The sequence below is a fragment of the Trichechus manatus genome, unplaced genomic scaffold (genome assembly GCF_000243295.1).
Source record: "Trichechus manatus latirostris isolate Lorelei unplaced genomic scaffold, TriManLat1.0 scaffold00050, whole genome shotgun sequence".
Classification (NCBI taxonomy): domain Eukaryota; kingdom Metazoa; phylum Chordata; class Mammalia; order Sirenia; family Trichechidae; genus Trichechus; species Trichechus manatus.
The window spans coordinates 1,943,930-1,966,797 of NW_004443986.1; the positions used below are offsets into that span (position 1 = coordinate 1,943,930).

General features: G+C 34.1%; 1 protein-coding gene across 1 annotated transcript in view; it reads right to left on the reverse strand.

Moving 5' to 3' along the window:
• Positions 1–2,065: 2,065 nt before the first annotated feature.
• The window catches only part of MEOX2 (mesenchyme homeobox 2), a 78,191-nt gene continuing 57,388 nt past the window's right edge, over positions 2,066–22,868 (reverse strand). Inside the window, exons 2-3 of the mRNA XM_004377416.1 lie at positions 17,841–18,013; positions 2,066–3,468 (exon numbers count right to left, since the gene is read on the reverse strand). Of these exons, the coding sequence (XP_004377473.1) occupies positions 3,244–3,468; positions 17,841–18,013 (398 nt within the window). The 3' untranslated portion in view covers positions 2,066–3,243. The remainder of the gene's footprint in view (positions 3,469–17,840; positions 18,014–22,868) is intronic.

Below are 22,868 nucleotides of genomic sequence, written 5' to 3' on the forward strand. Positions count from 1 at the left end.
ATTCATTTCATGCAATCTTATTCACGAATTTATTAAAACTGTGGATGATTATTTTAAATGCATTTAGTTCACTTTAAAAATAAAATGGCAAACTCAGTTCTTATACATGGTCTCTGAAGTAGAAAATACAGGCTGACAACCCTAGATAAATATGGGAAGTAAGAGTTAATTGAGGTCATGTTAATAATGAGTTGAAAATAAGTAGGTCAGCTTTGGAAAAACTGGTGTTCATCCCTCTGAATCCTGCTGGAAAAAACACTATAACCACGATTCCACACTATTTTCATAGAAAGGTTCTTTTATGCTATTATGAATTTCCACAGAACTACGAGGTCTGAGACTGAATTAAACAAAAAGGGAATTATGTAATAAAATACCATGGCATGCCAGATTCCCACTGTAGAATAAAAAAAGTATAGTTCTTTTCAATTTTGTCACTTCTGAAGTAAATTAAACCCAGATAGTTTAATTTTCTTCACATGATTTTCATTCTAGAAGGATGTTGAGATATTGTCTAGCTAACCTATGCACCTCTTTTAACACAGGAGAATATGAAAATACTCCATAGATAGTAAAGTACTCTAATTAAAATTAGTCTAGCCTACTTGTTTACTTGTTAATATGTCATCAATGTGCTAATGTGTTCTTTCATTTTACATGTGGATAATTTTATCCATCTTGGATAAAAAGATGGTAAACCATGTGGCCAGTCCTGGCTAGTAACTCTTTATGCACTCTGGAAACTAATTCCACTATACTGTTTTAGATAGCTCATAATTCCCTAATAAAAGGCATGGTCCATGATACAAATGCATCACATTTCCAAAATGTAGAATCTATTCAAAATCTCTTTTTCCAACTTCATGCATCATACTTCACTGTAATTCTTATATCTTTCTCTTTGGCTACAATTCTTAGCTTTCTTGAGCTACTCTTAGCGGTTCTTTCCTCTTATTTCTGGAAATTATTTTCCTGCCCAAATGAATTATCCTCCACTTGTCCCCGTTGAACTCAATTCAATTTGTATCTTCCCATTTCTCCAACTTGTCAAGAAATTTTGAATTTAAATCCTTTTCTACAATAAGAAAGTCAGTCCACCCAAGTAGATGTCATCAGCACGAATACACTTTGCTTTCATTCAAGTGATTGATAGAAGTATCTGTTTTATGCCTTGAAGCTTCTGTCTGAATTATCTGCCCCAAAGTTAACTTAAAACTATTGCTAACTGCTATGATAAAATTTACTGCACAAAAGGAAAAATGTGATATAAATAATATAATTAATTACTTCATTTCTTGAATACTATATATCATATTAAATTAAAACAAGCTAAATCTATTTTTTGTCATTCTCATCATTCTAAAGAAAATGAAATTAATTAAATAATGGGGTTTTGGAAACTTTTACTGCTTGTCTATTTCTAATTAATGAAGGGGGAGACTGCCAATCTTTCCAAGTATTTCTGGTTAAAATATTGAACAAGTGAAAAATAATATTACAAAATTATTATAGTAAGTAGCACTTAGGCATCCAATGCATGTGCAATCATGCCTGACACAAAATAAAGTTACTATAATCCTGACTTCTAGAACCTTATATTTGTAATGTCCATTAGGCTGCAGATTCTAATTCGCTTATTTTCCACATCAATGACTTTGGATATTTTAACTCAAAAAAAAAAAAAAAAACACTATTGATGAATTCATTTACACTGTATATAACTTTTAAAATGTTTGATGATTTTATTTATCTCATTGTGGTGAATAATATTACTTTTCTTCTTACTTTTAACTTTAATATCATAAAGCACACTGAGAAATCCACTTAGCATATTCTTCAAGTCAGGAAATGGCTTAATATATACCTATTCTTGGAGCCCCTTGATTGCCCGAGGATTCCTTTTGTCTGCCAAGGTTTAAAAAAATAGAAATAAAAAAAGATAAGATGTAGAGGATTTGTTAATTATGATAATCTGGATTTACATAACAGCAAACTTATCTGGGAATTTAAGTATTTATATTAAAACCTATAAAACATTCAGGAAATCACAGTAGGAAGACCAAAATTATTTACAAAGGATCATTTATTAAACACTTTTTATTTATTTTTTTTTTACAAAATACAAAGATTGTTGTTCTGTATGAATACATCACATATGAAAAAATAATGTGTCTTTATTTCAAGACATTCAGAATTTTGTTGTCTATCAACATGAGGAATCAACTTTGCTTTGCAACTTGTCTAATACTATTACCAACTGGGCAGAAATCCCTTTTCTTGTTAATTAAATCATATTTATAATAGCTAACATTTTATAGAAATACAATCAGACAGTGTCTGTCATACAAAGCTCTTTCTGCAAGGTAACTGACTTGCCTATGATCCTAAAAATTTTTTTAAGCTATAAGATAAGAAGAGTTGAGGAGCTAGGTAAGTTTTAAAATATGTATTAGCAGCAGCTGATAGTAAATGCAACATAAGATTTGTTTTGTCTGTGGTACAAGAATATGTCCTATCAGACTCTACTGTATGTTTCTCTACTTGAACACAGGAAGCATGTACTGATTGTCTTTGGGATGACAAAAAGGTATAAAAAGACAAGAAGCTGGTTTTCATTGTGAGTGCCTGTTTTCATCAGCTTATATGAATGTATTGCTAAAATTAGTGAGGACAGAAAAATGAGTTAAGTATAATATATACAGAGTTAAAATACATTTTATATCCACTTAAGAGTGATTTCAGGCACGGTGGCTGTTCAGGATAAAATGTTTCATGGTTTATTCTTGGTAGCAATTTAATTTTCAGTGCAAGCAAAAGCAAATACCTGTCCACTGTCATACACATGACTGCAAACATCCGGAATGTTCAAAGTAAGTTCATCTTCTGCATCTTCACTTTGGAGGCATCTTGAATAAAAACGTCTCATGGTTTGCTCTTGATAGCGATTTAATTTTCAGTGCAAGCAAAGGCAAACACATCTGCTCACTGTCATACACATGACCAAAACACATCTGGAATATTCAAAGCAAGTTTAGCTTCTCCATCTTCACTGTGGAGGCATCTTTAATAAGTGGCACTTAGTGTAAACCCTCTATAAATCACGAAAACCAGACTTGAGATGCCTGAATTTAATAATAATAAAAATCACTGTCATAGTCATCTTTCTGTGTAAACGATGTTAGGGTAAGGCTTGCCATCACAACATTGCTTTCCTGAGAATGGAACTGGTCTTCTCGGCATGCATCATAAATGTACGTGCTCTGAGCTGTGGTCACTGTCGTGACTATCTTCATTTGCTAAAGAGTCCCCTGTGTGCTGGAGGGTGGCTGCTCCAATTCCCGATAGCTCTGAAGGGAGAAGTGTTCCTTTTTTCACATTCACCAGTTCCTTTTCTCGAGCTGCTGCTCCTTGCTGCCCTCCTTTTACCCTCTTCCACTTCATTCGCCTGTTCTGGAACCAGACCTTCACCTTTTACAAAGAAAGAGAACAGATAAAGAAATTAAATAGACATATTTTCCTCTTTATTGTCATCAGTTAAAAATAATTCCTCAAGTGACACCAGGATACTATGAAAGAGTAAATATAAAAATAGATTAAAATTGAATTTAAGCAGGTTTCATAATCCTGCTAATGATTTTCTAAATAATTTTTAAACATGCTGAAGGCCACTGCAATTGCGACACATTTTATATACGCCGTGACATCCAATAAAAAAATAAACAAACAAAAAACCAGGAATAGATGGGAAAGAACTCTACCTTTTAAAGTTCCTCAAAGGTATTTGGCTTTATAAAGAGTTAATCATAAATTATAGCTAACATTGTAATATATGTATTGTTCAAACTTTTTTTCCCTTTAAATTCTTCTTTGACCAGATGTTTAACTACATACCTGGTCAAAAAAGAATTTTGCAGGGGAAAAATTCTGTCAGTTCATGAGCTAATTTAAAGCATGCCCAAGAAGATACTGATAAAGGTGTATTTGAAAGGTCATTCTGTACCATTATAGCCCGCAGCTTCGTTCACAAATCTTTATTTGACCATTCCTTCCCACAGTGAGCCCTTCTTCTTCTGAGCTATTCTTTTTTACTTATTTTTTTTGCCTTTAATACTTTAATTTTTCTTCAAAAACAGGTAATTCTAATCATTTTCTAATGGTATGGTCAAACATAAAATTTCTCAACTCTGCTAAACTCTAAAACTGAAATTATATATTATATAATTGACATCAACTTTATAGAGATAAGATTCCCTTTCAAAAGATGAACTGAAATTGCCTAATACACTTAATGTTTATATAAATTTTAAAGCAAAAAATAAAGTATGCACTAAATGACCATCCATGATCAGAACCAGAATAATATAGACATCATTGCATCTTCTTGCTAAGTATTGCTTTCACATTGTATTTCTTTCATTGTATATTTTTCTTAAGCTAAATTTTCCTTTTATATTTTATTTATCTACTCCACCCGACGTTATCACAAGCATTAATTTTCTGTTTGACGTCCCCATGCCTTTCTTTAAAACAAACGAAAAAAGAAACAGCTTTTATCAGAACATGTGGCACTAAAGAATACATTATTTTTGCTTGTTTCTCAGGGTTATCAAATTGGAATTTTTTGACTATAGACTCTTTGCCCTATCCATGCTGAAAAAGGGCCTATGTTCATTTTTGTTGCTGCATACTACTTCACTGTGTGAATATACCACAATTTATCCATTCTCCTGTCCATGAACACTTGCATTACTTTTTTTTTTTAATGCATTTTTCAAATGCATTTGTGTTTTGATGAACATGTGATAGAACTTCTCAGAGTGTTCTACCCAAAAGTTACATTGATGGATCTTAGGGTATATGAATGTTCACTTTAAGACAATGTTCACTTGAAGACAATACAGAAAAAATGTTCTCCAAGGTTGTGCTGATTTAACTCCTTCACGCACACTCCAATGTGTAAGAGTTCCTGTTGATTCACATCTTTGCCAACATTTGAGGTTATCAGTCTTAATTTTTTGCCAATACTGTACTTTTACACAAATAATAGGTGCCTTCCACATTTGTTTGCCAAATGCTCTCCCCTTCCCTACGAGGTATTTTTGTAAGCACTCTATGATAGCTATTTTTTTTTTTTTACAGCAACAGGCTAAAAAAAAATTGGAACAGCAGAGCTTACAAAAATACTTTGCAGGGGGAGGGATCTACTGGCAAACAAACGTGGAAGGCACGTGTTATTTGCATAAAAATACAGTACACTGACTGTTATCACATTGTGTTCTTATCTTGCATTTCCTGGTTAATGAAATAAAACATCATTTCAAATTTTTATGGATCATTTGGGTTTCTTCTTTTGTGAATGCCTCTGCATGCCTTGCTTGTATTGAATTTTTTTAATTTACACTTATTCTTTATTAAAAAACAAACAAATCTATTTCCATTGAGTCAATTCCAACTCATAGCAACCCTATAAGACAGAGAACTGCCCCATAGAGTTTCCAAGGAGCAACTAGTGGATTTGAACTGTTGCCCTTTTGGTTAGCAGCTGAACACTTAGCCACTGTGCCACCAGGGCTCCTATTCTTTATAGACTTTATGAAGTATGTTCTGGATGCTTATTTAATTTTTTGTGGTTATATGTCTGCTACTATCTTCTCTCTGTCTTTTTACTTTCCTTAGAGTATCTTTTGATGATCAGATGCTCTTAATATTAATGTATTCAAATTTATCAATTGTTTCTTTCATGGCTAGCACTTTTATATCTTCTTTAAAAAATTAGTTTCTTGCTGAAGATACAAAGATACTTTTCTATAGCTTCTTCTAAGAGTTTCAAAGGCTTGCTTTCAAATTGAAGTGCTTAATCCATGAAGTATTGATTTTATTATATTGTATAGTGTAAACAAAAGATCTAAATTGACTTTTCTCCATATGGGCAACTAGTTATCTCAAGACCATTTATTAAATAGTCTACCCTTCACCCAGTGATCACTATATCACTTTAGTCATAAATCAAGTTTCCCTGCATACATGTGCTCTGTGTTTTACTCCTTTGATCAATTTTTCTATCCCTGTGAAAAAACCATACTGTCTTAAGCATTATAAATTTATAATATGCTTTTCTGTTTGGTAGGAGTAGTTGTCCTGTTTTATTCTTTTTCTTCAGGAATATCATGAATGGTTTCCATTTACATTTTAGAAACAATAGCAATTTCTGCAAATATACAGTGCTAAAAACAAAGTGAAGAGAAACGTATTAAATATGCAAAGGTTTATATATTTCAGTGGTCTTTGAATCAATAGTCCAACAAAATTAGTATAGTGTCATCAGATGCTTGCACCATATAACATTTAAACTGAGACCCTTCTCAACTATGGAGCACTTGGCTGCTAACCAAAAGGTCAGTGGTTCGAATCCACCCAGTGGCTCTGTGGGGAAAGACCTGGTGAACTGCTTCCATAAAGATTACAGCCAAGAAAACCCTATGCGGCACTTCTACTCCATAACATGGGTAGCTATGAGTTGAAATCGACTAGATGCCACCCAGCAACAATGACTATCAGGCCATAATTGAAATCTTGAATCATACATTGCACATACATATGACAATAAAAAGATACAGTAAAAAAGATAGATTCAAAACTCAGAAGGAACTAACTGATATGTGTTCGTATGGTATTATTACTTAATAACAAAAATAATGATTACTTGCCTTTTATTGCATACTACTAAGGGCTAGGCAACTATACTAGGTGTTATGTATGCATTAATTCTAATACAACTTTTTCCAGATACTGTAAACATTATTCTTATTTTATGGATGAGGAAGTTGAGACTCAAAGGTTAAGTGACTTGCCTCACATTACACAGATGGGAAAATGTGGTGCTAAGATTTAAACATGGGCTTGTTGGCTCCAGATGCTGCTTTTTATTCTATTATACTTTAAACTTTTATTTTTTAAGCATTCAGGATAAAAAAGTAAAGCATATAAAGTATGTGCGTTCCATCCACATGATTACTATCATTCAGGTAATTCTCCTACTCAATAAAATAAGGTTTGCAAATATGACATGATTTTCCTGTACTATAATTTAGGCAATTACACTACTCAATTTAATTACCTTTGCAAGCTTGACATTGGATGTTGCCTTAGATCTTTTCCACATGAGTTGGGTTCTACTCTTGGCTTCACTTCTAAGTTTTTGTGTGTATTTGGGAAAATTATACTTCTTTCTGCCTCAATTTTTATATTTGTATTATTGGAATAATGAGCCTTTAAAAATTCTCCATAGGGACATTTTCTCCATACACAATCCCAGATGGAACAAGCACATACGTTGTCATCATCATCATCATTGTCACCAAGAGCTGAAACATCCAGTCAAAATAATCTTGGCAGAAAAATGGAAGGAAGAGATTTCTTATAATCTATACTTATTTGCTTTTCTGGGAGGAAGGGGACGGTAAATCTATAATAGTATAAAACCTGTCATGTGCAATTCTAAATGAGAAAAATGTGAGAATATGGTATAGGACTTGGAGATACTATAGGCCATTTTGCAATATTTCTTACATTTACCATGTGAAATTTCACCATTTTTAACTTTTTAAACAGACTTATAAAATACTTCACAGCACTTAAAATTATTATAAAATACTTCCATAGCACTTAATAATTATATAGTAATTCTAGTATCTTCATATACTATTTTCTTCAGGCATTAGATTATGATTTGAGAACTGAACTCCAAGAAATTGGTAATGGAATGAAAACAGTAACAGACACGTGATGAGTACATCTTTTAAAAATGGAAAGGAAGAGTGCAAAACTGCAAAAATCAGTGTTTATAGGTTTGTTTTCAAATATGCTATAAAATATTGATGTGTGTTAAAAATAAAGATAATAAGATTGTTGGGAAAAGCACACATATTTCTATCAGCACTACCGTGTTAGCAAAAAAATCTACAAGAATAATTGCAGATTATAAACTAATATTGCCATTAGAATAATAATATCACAGCAGAATTATAAATAAAACTTTATATTAATTTAGCATCACTTCATCAATCCCGCTTCATTTTTTGTTATTGTTTTTAAGACATTGTACCACCACCAGGGCTTCTGTTCTTAAGATAGCAGAGCATAATCATTCAAATGCCTGACATTTTATTTTAAAAACAATTATTCTCATTATTTTGACCAAAATGTACAACTATGTTTCATATAATAATCAGCATTTGTAAACTAAATAGTGTGTAAATAGTCTCACATTTCTTTGGTGACTTGACATGACCTTTTCTTCATTCATTCATACATTAAAAAATATTACTGAATGTCTAGTGACAGGTACTGTGTCAGATCAAAGATGGGAGGGTTGGAGTGAGGAATACACAAATAAATAAGACATAGGCCCCACCATTAAGTTAGTCACAATTAAGAAAAGGGAGACACGTAACTAACAGAGATTTTACTGGCTTCATATGAAGCCTTTGGCATATACTGAGACGTGTAAGATTTAACTTCATATTTAATAGAATATCCTTAAACTGTTTGCTGTTCTAGTTGGGGTCATTTGTATTCATTTATTAAGAGATTCCACCAAACATCCATGAGGTGGCATAGAACTTTGTACCCTACTCTCACTGTCCCACATTGCTATGCTGCCACACAATTATTACAGTTAATGGCTTATTTCCTCTACTAATCTCATGCTGTTACTGTTGTTGGCATTCTGTTTGCCTTCTGAATCTGTTATCCTGGTCATCTAGGGTAGAAATTGGCTCACCAAGTATTTTACATACCATTAAAACAAGTATCTCTACCTTTGAGCATGATATATAAATTGTGTCACCTTTTCTTATTTTATTTGGGCTTAAAGTCAGTTTCATCTTCTGCTTTGCAACAGTGATGGAACGTGGTGGATAAGTGAGATTTTTTTTTTCCCCAAGGTTGGATCTAAAGTAAGAGTTCATATAAAGAGTGTTTTGTTATACAGTACAATTAACAGGTCAGATTTTTAAAAAATCTATATTCCAAGAGTCTGAGTAATGTCAAAACACTATTATTCATAAAATCAAAGCAATATGAACCAAGCTTTATATGTTCTTAATTATCTCTGCATGAAGAAAAAATTTTTAAACAAAATCTTCATAATTAGAAAAAAGAACAAAAGTTTATAATGGTCCACTGTACTAATAGTGAATACTTAAAGTGCTCAGTCATAGATTTCACTTTTCACAACATTTTCTTATGAAGAAGTATACATCTTTCTCCCTCGGTTAAATTATGTAGTATTTATATTGCCTAGATGATCAAACTACTCTTTAAAGAAAATGAACATTTATTCCCATCTGACTCTTTTTACTGAAGAAAGCTGCCAAGAGAATTTTGTTGTGATTAATTTGTCTGAATTATGTAGTTTAGAATCAAATTATATTTGTCTTTAATAAAAATATTGTAAATGAGAATTATTATTGCCATTTACTAAATATTCATTTTATATCTTTATTTACCTTATTTAGTTATTCAAATTATAACCTTCTATGTATAAGTCCAAAAGATACCTGTCCTCTTAGGATTCACAATAAATCAGAGGAGAAAACAAAGAAAATATGTATCTGTATTGTCACACAATTTCCTAAGATGGCCAAAGAGGTAAATGTGTTGATAGAAAGATGAATCTACATAATTCCATGATCCATCTTTCTATAATACCATGAGAATATCTGTCTTTTCAAGAAACAAACATCCATAAAACCAAGCATGTAAATGAAAACTGAAAATTTCAGTGATCTATCAAGAGGTCTCAAAGTATCTGGAATTTGTAGATTTAATACCTCAACTCTTTCCATTTTTATCTGGGCACTTGAAATACTGCAGACAGTGTCTAACAAATACTTGTTCACAAAACATGCAAAGAATAATTACATAAATACAATTTACAGGTTTAATCACATCCCAGTGATTATATTTGGTCATGGCAGTTAATCTAGTAAACCCAGTATAAATAGGTCCTAGAAAGACTTACTCAAGCAATTCAGGGGCAAAGTCAGTAGTTAAACTCAAGAGTTAGACTCTAGCAGCATCACCAGTGGAGCCCTGGTGGTGCTGTGGTTAAGAAGTCAGCTGCTAACCAAAAGGTCGGCAGTTTGAACCCACCATCCTCTCTGCCGGAGAAAGATGTGACAGTCTGCTTCTGTAAAGATTTACAGCCTTGGAAACCCTACGAGGCAGTTCTACTCTGTCCTACAGGGCTGCTATGAGTCAAAATCAACTTGACAGCAATGGATTTAGTTTTTTGTTGGTTTTTTTTCACATCACTAGAGGGGTACAGGGGGTGTGGACCACACTGGTACACTGTCAGAAGAGATGACACCAAAATCACTGTCTATAAAATTTTTGTGCAGTGTTTCAGCAGAAATTTATTATTTTTTATAAAAATAACCCCATAGTTAATTATAACAAAAAATTTTTCATAAGCCTAGCTTACATGAATCAGTATACCTATAAGGTTAAAACTCTATGCTAATTTACTTTTTGAACCTTCTAATGCTGTTGTTTTTGTTGCTGCTGGTGTTTTTATAGTCGCTGATTTTGTCAAATTTTCTAGTGTTTTAGCTATAATATTGTGGTAATTAGCATGGGGAGGGGTGACACCATAAGTTACCACACTAGGTGACACCAACCATAGTGACATCACTGTCCCATTATTCCAGTTTGGAGCAAAGTCATGTTTAATCTTCCCAAATAGCAGGCACTCTATGAATTAAGCAAAGGGAACGTTTTACTGTTACACTAGGTGACGGTTGAATACTACTCTGAAGAAATGAAGAAATATTCTAAAATCACTGGCCACACAGGTGACCTTGGATTAGCTTGAAAAGACACAACTGGTCAGTGTGTCTGGACAACATGGAGACATAATCTATTGGCTAAAAAGTATTCATATAAATTTACAGAAATAGACCTGCAAAGAAGGATTGTGTGGAAAAAATTTAAAAAACCTGGGCAAAAGACAAAAACCTCTGTTTATTTGGCACACAAAAAAATTCTCCTTTATAGTCATGCAAAAAATGGATGGCTGTTTTGAAAATACTTGGCATTGGGCCATTTAATGATTTATGAGTAAAAAACAAAAATACAATCCCTTTTATTTCCACTAAAAGAATATAATCTGACTCAGTGGGATTTTCCGTTTATCTTGGCAGTGGTATCATGAATTCAGTCTGTTTATCCCAGTAATCTTAGCTAGTTTACAAAACTGCGACATTGTACCTTTGATTAGATCTATGAAAAAGATTTTGTGAAGTGTAAGGATCTACTACTTTTCCTATATTTGGCAACCCTAACTCCATTAAAATGTCCATTCTGCCACTACTTTTATACTATAATGCAGCTGTTTTTTCTCTTCTTCCCACTGTGAGATATCAAACATTTGGCAGGAGCATTCTCCAAGTTTATCTGGAGGGACAAAATACCAGAATAGCTTGTCAAACTCATAAATGCCTTGGAACAGGAGGGTCTTTGTTACTGTTGTTGTTAGCTGCGGTCGAGTTCGTTCTGTCTCATAGCGAACCTATGTACAACAGAACGAAACACTGCCCGGTCCTGCACCATGCCCGCAATCGTTGTTATGCTTGAGCCCTCTGTCGCAGCCACTGTGTCAGTCCATCTCGTTGAGGGTCTACCTCTTTTTTGCTGTCCCTCTTTTCACCAAGCATGATGTCCTTCTCCAGGGACTGATCCCTCCTGACAACATGTCCAAAGTATGTAAGATGTGGTCTCACCATCCTTGCTTCTAAGGAGCATTCTGGTTGCACTTCTTCCGAGACAGATTTGTTCATTCTTTTGGCAGTACACGGTATAGTCAATATTCTTCGCGAACACTACAATTCAAAGGCATCATTCTTTGGTCTTCCTTATTCATCGTCCAGCTTTTGCGTGCATCTGATGCAACTGAAAATACCCTGGCTTGGGTCAGGCGCACCTGAGTATTCAAGGTGACATCTTTGCTTTTCAATACTTTAAAGGGGTCTTTTGCAACAGATTTGCCAAATGCAATGCATCTTTTGATTTCTTGACTGCTGCTTCCATGGGTGTTGATTGTGGATCCAAGTAAAATGAAATCTTTGACAACTTCAATCTTTTCTCCATTTATCATGATGTTGCTTATGGGTCCAGTTGTGAGGATTTTTGTTTTCTTTATTAATCTATACTGAAGGCTGTGGTCTTTGACCTTCATCAGTAAGTGCTTCAAGTCCTCTTCACTTTCAGCAAGCAAGGTTGTGTCATCTGCATAACGCACGTTGTTAATGAGTCTTCCTCCAATCTTGATGCCCCGTTCTTCTTCATATAGTCCAGCTTCTCAGATTATTTGCTCAGCATACAGATTGTAAAGGATTCAAACCAGATGCACACCTTTCCTGATTTTAAACTATGCAGTATCCTCTTGTTCTGTCCGAACAACTGTCTCTTGATCTATGTACAGATTCCTCATGAGCACAATTAAGTGTTCTGGGATTCCCATTCTTCACATTGTTATCCATAATTTGCTATTATCCACACAGTAGAATGCCTTTGCATAGTTGATAAAATACAGGTAAACATCCTTCTGGTATTCTTTGCTTTCAGCCAGGATCCGTCTAACATCAGCAATGATATCCCTGTTTCCATGTCCTCTTCTGAATCAGGCCTGAATTTCTGGCAGTTCCCTGTCAATATACTGCTGCAGCTGCTTTTGAATGATCTTCAGCAGAATTTTACTTGCGTATGATATTAATGACATTGTTCAATAATTTCCACATTTAGTTGAATCACCTTTTTGGGGAATAGGCATAAATATGGATCTCTTCCAGTGGGTTGGCCAGGTAGCTCTCTTCCAAATTTCTTGGTATAGACAAGTGAGCACTTCCAGAGCTTCATCCATTTGTTGAAACATCTCAATTGATATTCCATCAATTCCTGGAGCCTTATTTTTAGACTTTAGACTGACTCATTCTTCAAAATATTCTAAATGGCCCCACCAATTGAGGATTATTAGCTGTGATTGAGATGAATATATGCAATGTGTTGTAAGGGACACAGATGCTGGAATATTACTAGAGTGGTAACAATTCCACAAAACAACATTATATATTTAATAATATTTGAAACTCAATTTTGTTCTAGGGTCTCCATGTTTATTTAACATAAAACAATTTTCTGTAATACCTATATGCTAACATGGAATTACTTTGAAGGCTCAACCTCTTCATTATCTTCTTCTTTTTCTTATGCAGATGGAGTTCAAGGGAATTATAGACTTCCTTGATATGTAAAGATTTTGCATTATGGAAGACACAAATACAAGAGTCTGGCATCATTGTGACATTTTATGATGATTCTTCATGAAGGAAGTTGGAATATTTGAAGTCTGAGTGATACTTAAGGGTTTTACATATCTATTTTTTTTTCACAAGAGGGGATATAGTCATTATTATTGCAAATCTTTCTCATGACAAATATGCGGTCCATCATAAAACGTGAGACAGGAATTCTGATTGGTGATATAACCAAAGTGTCTACATATAACATATCTGTTATACATATACATATTTTATAGGCAACCACATAAAATTTCTAGATGAAAGTATTTGTAAAAACTACTAATGATTATAAAATAAGTTTTTATTAAGGAGAAAATTATTTCTGTAAAACAATTCTGCTATAAATCAAAATGTTTTAATATTGGTCCCTTTCCCCTTTACATTATAACTTATTAATTTTACCTCTGCATTTGAATATTTTGAAAGACTTTTACAAAGTCAAGAATATTTTAGGAGATTTAGAGAATTCTACTAAAGCTAAGGAAAACATTAAACGATGTAGAGTTCTATATTATATTCTTTGGTGTGTTCATTTAAGTTACTTTACTAAATCTCATGCTATTTTAAAGTCTGGGAAAATTAAGAATGGAAATTTTAAAAGTGTATATCTTTAATCAGAATATTTTACATGTGGAAATCCTACAACATGTATTATTTAGGGAAATATATGGTCAAGATATGGATTACATAGATAAAGCATGTATGACATTAATGCAAAATCTAAGTAATGGAATAGCTGTATCCAAATTTAAAGAAGATGAATAAAAATGGTTTGTTTTTAACTACATGTCTCTAAGAGCCCAACCTTCAGAAAATAAACTGAAAATATTTCACTGGGACTAGAGCCCTGGCATCTTGGAGGAATATGTCCTCCTACCTTTAAGAATAGCAAAATTGATGATTGGCAGAACAGAATAATTTTTTTTCCTGATAAACTCAGTTCAGAAAATATAAGTAAAGCTTCCAGAATCTTATTTTAAGATAATGCATGTGCACGGAAGTGTAGGCATTTAATGAATATTGGCATAACCAGAAACATTCTCCCATATAATCCTGTCATTCTTCTCTTGTGACACAGAACACTCATCACAATTGTTGATATTTGTTCAATATTTGATTCTTCTATGAATTCTAGCACAGACTTGTCTAGCTTGTGTTTAACAAGATTGCATGTTCAGCACCTAACTCAACAAATATTTGGGTTACAAAAGAATTAATGCAACATACATAGCAAGATTCCCCCCATGGGTGATAGCTGTGTTTTATAGCTTATATTAAAAAAATCTTTCATATCTATTATGACTTATAAACCTAATTAGAAAAAGAACAGAAAGTTTTAATGGGAATTATGTACCTTGGGGAGATGGTTACTTACCTAAGAATACACAATTCCAAGCGTCAAATCTAGGATTTCTACTCAGATTTTTCTTATAAAAATTCAAATCTTGTAGACTAACCACAGTGGCCCTCTAAAGACTTAGTTTTGATTTTGAATTTAGATTTTACATGTATACGTATCCTTTTCATACTAAATTGAAAACTGCAAATAGAAATATATGATTTTTTTTTTTTCTTGCACAGTATCAATTCTTTGAAAACCTAATTATCTCTCAAGTTTTTGGCTTTATTTTGTCCTATGAAGCTGTGGTTAGATTTTTTTCAGTAATGGCCTCCAATGAATCTAGGCTCCCTGTATCCAGTCCTTTAAGTGGTTCCCTCCTAGACTGACATTGAGCTTGGTCACAAATCTTGCTTTGGCCAGTGGGATGTTAGTAAGTATGATGTAAGCAGAAGCTTGAAAAGCCCTTGCACAGTAGAGCTTGTTCTTCCTCTCATGGCTGTTGGAAATGTTTCTACTGTCCTATGAGAAAGCCCAGGCTAGCTTACTAGTAGATGAAACCGCATGAAACAGAGACAAGCTTCCCAAATGAGGCTGCCTGGAGCCAATAAACTCTTCATTAACCCACCAGCTGACTGCAGCTGCATGAATGATCTAGGTCAAACCAGCAGAAGAACTCTAACTGAGCCAATCCCAATCCCTGACTCACAAAATTGTGAGCAAAGAAATTGGAGGTTGTTGGGTGGTTTGTTATACAGCAAAGGCTAACTGATACAAAATTAAAAAGGGACTTTTTTAAAAAACAAAGATTAAAATTGTGTGTCTGTGTATGTTTGTATGTATATATGTTGTCTTAGTTATCCAGTGCTGCTGTAACAGAAATACCACAAGTGGATGGCTTTAACAAACAGAGATTTATTTTCTCACAGTTTAGGACGCTTAAAATCCGAATTCAGAGCGCCAGGTCTAGCGGAAGCCTTTCTCCCTCTGTTGGCTCTGGGGAAAGGTCCGTGTCTCTTCCTGGTTCCTTCAAGATTTCCATGTGGCTTGGCATCAGTCTTCCCCATCTCTGCTCTGATTGCTTCTTTATCGCTTTTCTATCTTAAAAAAGATAGACTCAGGACACACCCTACACTAATCCTGCCTCATAAACGTAACAAAGACAACTCATTCAAATAGGATACTAACCAAACTTATAATAGTTTTTACAACATAGATTTTTGGGGGACACAATTCAATCCATAATATATGTGCATGTAGTTTTTGTATATAATTGCACGCAATTTGTTTCTAAGCATGGTGAACCAGTTAGGAAGAAAGAGAAAATACCCAAAATGCCTTCATAGTCCCTGAACCAGATTTACAGAACTGCTTGTAAAAAGAAGATATTCTTAGACATAAAAGTGAAACCTCTGCCCTATAACCAGATAATGATAGATAACTATAGACCATCCCAGATAAGCAGCATAGTCTTGACTTTTCTCTTGGTTGAGAGTAGAGTATTGGTCTTCCACCATTTCTACAGATTAGAAACAAACCCTAGTTTGCAATTTACTTAATGTATTATACAAAACATGGTCACATTTCCTGGAGCTCACTGTCCTTATAGCAAACCATCAGTGTGTAATACCCTTCTATTTTTTCTTCATCCCAGTTAAAAAAAAATACAGCAGATGTATGATGATGTAGATTTTGGATCCTGCTTTTGAGCATACAAGTGCTGTACACTTCTGGAGGAAACTTTGTATGTAAACTTCAAGGGAAGGAAAATGTTGTGCGCAATAACTTAGGTATTAGTCATGATATTGAACAGTATATAAACTGCCAATGAATAAAACCACTTAAAAGTGTTCTTCTGTATATTTCCACTACCCAGAAACATCCTACCAAAAGCTGAAATACAGAAATCAACAGAAGGAAAGCAGATGATTTAAGAAATTGGATAGAATAACTTGCTCTTCTAAAATATGTATTTATTTGTCCACACCCTGTTGTTTCTTTGGTTTCAATGGGATCCCTGTGGAAGTACATACAGTGAGAGAAGAAATAAGACTCTAGCCCTATCAGTGCCAATCATCACTGCACTGTCCATAAAAATGTTTGCATTTCTCCTTCAAGCATGTTTTTCTAAAGATTAGCAACTGTTAACTATCAGTAGGTTAGATTTTCCTAGAGCAAATCAGAATCTATGCAAAAAGCAAGTTGTCCAGTATTGGAGCAAATCATTGGGCATTCAAATGAAATCCAAGAAAGTGACCTATATTATTTATCTCTTATTAACTGAGGTCCATAGATCATTAATAATTTCAAAGTGTTCTCTAAATGAGTGGGTACTGGAATTTTGAATTTCTAAGACCAATACAGTTTCAAAAATATTTTGGTTAATGGGGCAGAAATACTTACCAATGATCTATTTGCCCCTTACCCCATTATTTTCCACCTCCTTGAGCCTAAGCTAGACCATTTGACCATTTTTTTTACATTAGAGCGTAAATATGACGTGGGTCATTTCCAGGTGAAAACATTTAAAGGTCAGTGCATGAGCCTCCAACTCCTTCTTACCTCCTGTAGTTACCATCCAGATTACATGTAGAGATTCCAGAGAGTCTGAAAGTGTCTGTGAGTGATTATTTGGAGTGCTGAACTTGTAGAGTTAGTATGTAAAGTGAGTAAATAATACACTTTTTCTTTTATGTTATGCTATTGTTGATTTGGGGTTAATTTGCCACTGCAACATACCATATCCTATCCTGAGAAATACAGGAAATGAACATGAGGTTGCCAACTTTTTATTGTGCCAAGTAAGGAGATTTTAAAATATAAGCGAAGAAAAGTTCCCACCATGTATCATCATTATAAAAAAAGAGATAATATTTTAAAACCAAAAAATATAGAAAGGGCATAATCTCAGAATAAAGGATAGTTCCTTAACTGCGATAAATATAGCTTTGTTTTAAACATCACTGTATTATTCTTATTTTTGTCACTTTGCTGGGTCAAAACTGTATTATGGAATAGTGCACCTATCTTCCAACTGGTTTTTGGGAACCGTAGATCTAGATATTTCAAAAATGGCAAAAGAAAATTGTTGACCCAAAGCAATCAAAAAAAGGTCATCTATTGGCAACTTCTAGCTTTACCTGTCTTTCAGTGAGATCCAGGTTCACTGCTATCTCATATCGTCTCAGTCTGGTCAGGTAATTATGATGGGCAAATTCAGCTTCAAGTTCTCTGATTTGTTCTTTAGTAAAGGCTGTCCTTTCCTTCCTGGGTTTGCTGTTGACTTCTGACTTATAATTTCCTTCCTGGGAGTCTGAAAAAAAGAAAGAGAAGATTAGACTTCATTCATTCATTCTAATACACTCAATCTGTCTTACCAGAAATGTTTATTAAGTAACTACTTTCCCAGGTATTGTGCTCCAGGAGACATAGAGATCAAAGACGGTAAGATCTGTCTCACCTCAACAGGGTGAGGTCTATTTCTTATTTATTTTTTATCTGCCCTCATCTAACTCACAGCCTAATTAGAGAATTGTCTAATTTTCTTCTTACAAAAAATGAGTAAAAATTATATGCTAGTATAATAATTACAAACTAAGTCCTCTCTAGGAAACAATCTTAGATATGATTTTTTTCTAATAAGTGGCTTAGCTCACATACTTAAGCTTTAAGTAGGATTGAAAGGAATAAACCTAAAAAATAGTGGCAATTCAACATATAACTATTTGAGCAATCCAAATGTTTAGGGCCAGTTGAATGCAATAGGACCATAAAAGCCTGTTGAAGTTCAGATTAAGCATACATAAATATATGTGTGCACTTAGTGATATTTTTATTCTTATTTAGGTAAAATCTCCCTTGAAGGTAATAACAATGCTCTTTTATTTTGTATAATACTTAAAATAACATGGAATCTTTATAAATAAAATTATGTTCATACAACTTAATAAATGAAGAGTTTTAAAATGTTTTCTTTTTATTATATATGAGATAAATATAAGATGCACAATAAGTAACATCAGCTGCCCACAACACCAAGTCTTATAAGGCCATGTAGAAATAACAATAATTTAGAGCATATCATTCCATTTTTTTTTCTTGAGGGTTCAAGAGATAATTAACAGGAATATTTCTTATACCTTCATACTATCTCTCCCATGTAGGTTAGAAGTCATAACTATACCAAAGAACAGAGTATGTTTCTATAATGAAAAAATATTTCACGTACACGAATCAAAGGCAATCATACCCAGTTCTAGTAATTCATGTCAAATTTATCCTTGGTAAAATAACATAATCAGATAAAGTAGAATGTTTATGCCCTCTTGAAAAGTACTTCAGTTTTTTTAAATTATTTTTGAGCATGTGCACACAACTAGTGATGTCTCCATCCAATGGGAGTACAAATAAGTCTTCTATGAGCACGAACAAGAGAAATGATGTAGAAAGCATGATGCTTAACCAATAGTTACAAAGGCAAATACTTTAATTGTTTTTTATATTGACAAACATAATATGGTATGGCTTGTAAAGAATCTTTTTAGATACATCATTTTTTTTTTTTAATCCAGTGATGCTTAAGTATGCCAAGATAAAAAAAACAGATTTTTTTTTTCGGGTTTCTTTATTCTTTATGTCTGTCAGGGGGAAGCCTACGTGAAGTAAGGAGGGCTTTGTATAAATGGAAATCCACTAAACAAGGCAGACTAATGTAAACGATTTTCTTTGATTCTCACCAGAATCTAAGCTGGCCAGATGTGAAGTTTTCTAGGTCTAGTAGCAGCAGCAGCAATAGGTTTGCATCAAGATTTTGGCACACTGGCCGTTAACTTGTCCTCTGATGGATCACAGAGTATGTCTCACTGACTGGTGCTCTAGCAACGTCTGAAATTCTTCATAACTCTCTCACCACATTTCTGGTCTTGTCACTTATCCCCTTGTTGACTGGCTCCGTACCTTGGCAGGACATATGGGGCTTTATTCAGCACAAAAAGTGGTTTGTGATATGTCACACACAGGCTGACTGCATTTTACAAGAAGTCATTGGGATCAGCTGAGTTATGTAATGGATGATGTGTGAACTCTCAGGTAGACCATATTTATACGACGCCAACTTACCTGGCTCTAAGTGGAAACTGCAGTCCATCATTCTCTCTCTTTTTTTTTAAGCTACGGATTTACCAAGATCCATTGTCGTTGGAAGCACTTAGCTATTCTGGCATTGTGTGAGCAAAACTTCCAGTTGACTAAATTTTTTTTTTTTTTTACTTTTCCATTGGCTGTTCTGGCAGACCGCAAATTCAGTCACAGCACAGAATATTCAGATAATAAGTCCCTCTCACAAGGATCCACGTTCTCACGTGAATCACAAGAATTTTTGCCAATTGGAGACGCACTCAGTCTGAAATCTGTGGCTGATTATTCTTTATGTGGGGACAATACTCTTTTCCTTCAGGAAAGCAATGCTGGAAACAGACAGCAAAACCAGAGCATTTTTTCTCATGAGCAATTCAATCTGAATGATTCATGGTTAGCACATTCCCTTATGTAAGCATGAATGAACAAATTCATATTGAGGAAAGTTATTAACTTGTATTTATTTTTGTTTCTTTGAAACCTATCTCCTTTTGCAGTCTTCCAAAGTACTTCACAGATACCACTCCCCCACACACAAACGCAGACACAAACAGACAGAATGTGAGCCAATGCTCAGAAGGACAAACAGTTGCATGTAATGAGCCTATATATACTCCCACTGTAACTAGGAATATGTAACAGGAGGATTATACATCCAGTGACTGGATTTAAACAAAAGTCTGGCTACCATTCAACATTTAAGTCCAAAGGCAACCTACTGAATGTCTGAATTCTAAACCACAATTGCTCACCAAGTACAATCCAGTGACTAAAATGGAACTATGCATACTTACATTTATAATAATCACAGATGGAATAATTAAATTGTAATTAATATGATGAAGAGTTGGTGTGGCTCTTCACATGATCACCTAAGAGAGAGAATGTCCATGTAGCTGAGGCAGCAGCAGTGCCAATGAATACTGTGCACACTTTTATCCTTGTATCTGTGATTCTATTGTGGGTTTCACCACAATGCTCCCACTTTTTCACTCCTATTAAAACCATGCTCCTGGGAATTAATTTCTGAACTTGTAATTCCTATAAATTTGGGTGTTTAGATCTTTTTTTTTTTTTTTTACCATTGCCAAAGCCTATCATTTTCTGACCCTGAAGCCTCTGCTACTATCACCTGACTAGCTTTTCTTAGGTGGAAAACGGGTGGGAGGCTTGGATGAGGCTTTTGGCCAATTTCACATTAGCTTCCATCTGTTTCCCAGCTGTTTCAACTGAGGCAAAACTCCCTCCGCTTTCTTCAACCTCCCATAGCCTATGCCAAATGGTAGGTGTTAAGGGGGAACCTGGAAACTGCCGTCCTTTCTTCCTTACAACCACAAACAAAACGTCACCATCTGTACAGTATATTTCAACGTAAAATATTACAATTGTTGTTTTTCGTCTCAGATACTTTAATGCACATGTGAGCGCACCCTCATGCTCCCTCACCCCTTTGAGGAAATATTGACTTATTTGTTCAGGTATAGCTGGCAGCCCCAGTTCCCTAACCTTTTGCTCCCTGGGACTACACTAATGGAAGAAGTCTGCAATACTTCCGCGGAGGATAAAAATTGCCCTCCAAGGATCATTTCTGTCTAGCATTTAGAACTTCTCCACATGTGACTTTTTATTTCCCCTAGTGCAAGAGGATGCCAAAAGATAATAATGTTTTATTGAAGACAAGTAATATGAGGGCTTGGTCTGTTCACTAGTGGCACAGCATGCTTTTTAGCAAAAGAGAAATACTAAAGTATGACTCAATGTATTTTGGGCTACCCTGAGTAAACTTATTAACTTGTTTAAATGAACAACATAATTTACCTATGTCTGTACAATATCAAAATGTAAAGGAACATATATACAGCTTGAATTTAAATGAATTCTTGTTTCATATTCTGAAGAAAGAATGAGTGCTAAACCTCAACATATTTTAGTCCTTCCTAACTTTTTGTATCAATGTTTTATAAGCTATTCAAAATGATACATATTCTGTTATTTTATTAGCAAAGCTGAACAAGTAGTAAGCATAGGAAATTAGCCAATAACCATCTTTATATAGGCATGGGTGGAATAAGAAACATTCATACAATAATCCATTTGATACTGGTAAATTTCACATTTAAATTCCTTATGAGGAATTTATCCAATTGGTTAGTCCAGCTTTTTCGGTGGACATTTCAGCCTCTCCAGAGTTGTTTTTTGTTAGTTGGTTTTGGTTTGGTTTGTTTTTTCCGAAGTAGACAGCCCTCCTCTGGGATTCTAAATTCTCTTGCCAATACTCTCTCAAGATTTGAGAACCGTAGCCATAGTGAGCTACTATTACAGGTGAGTTGTTTGAAGTGGTAAAAATAGGATTGAAAACCACTATACTAGATCTAGAACAGAAATTCAACTGAAAACATCCATTATATCTTCTACCTTCAATCTGAAAAAAAAAGTATAGCTAGTTTTATAGTTTCTCTTACAACACAAACCCACATTTCACAGAAAAAAAATTCTATAGATTCATATTAAATGCTCATGATAATAAATGTCTTCAACATGCAAAAATTATCTTACTTGCTGAACTAATGATTGTCAATTGGTGAATATTCTCAGTTTTTCACCGTGTGGCCTCCTGCTCTACTATCACCTCCTTCATTATTCATGGGATAGTCTAATATCTTCTCAGGGATGAATTAAGTCAGATAAACCCCGATTTAGCAAAATACCGATAGATTACTTTTTACTACATTTGTACAGGGAATTATATGCCTCAAATAAATAACTTACAGAGTATATCCTATACATTTTTTCTTAAAGGAATTTGGTTCTCACTTGGTGGGCTATATTCAAAGATTAACTGTGTAGCTAAGAATTTTATGTAATAGTCCTTCAATTTTAGTTCACAGATCTGATGGTTTTTCCAATATGTTTAGACTTGCTTTTATTCAACTAAATCTTAAAGTAAGATTAATAAAAACTTAAATATACATGACCATGTAAGTATTTAACAACAGCTACTTACATAAGCAAAGATTACAACTCCTAACTGA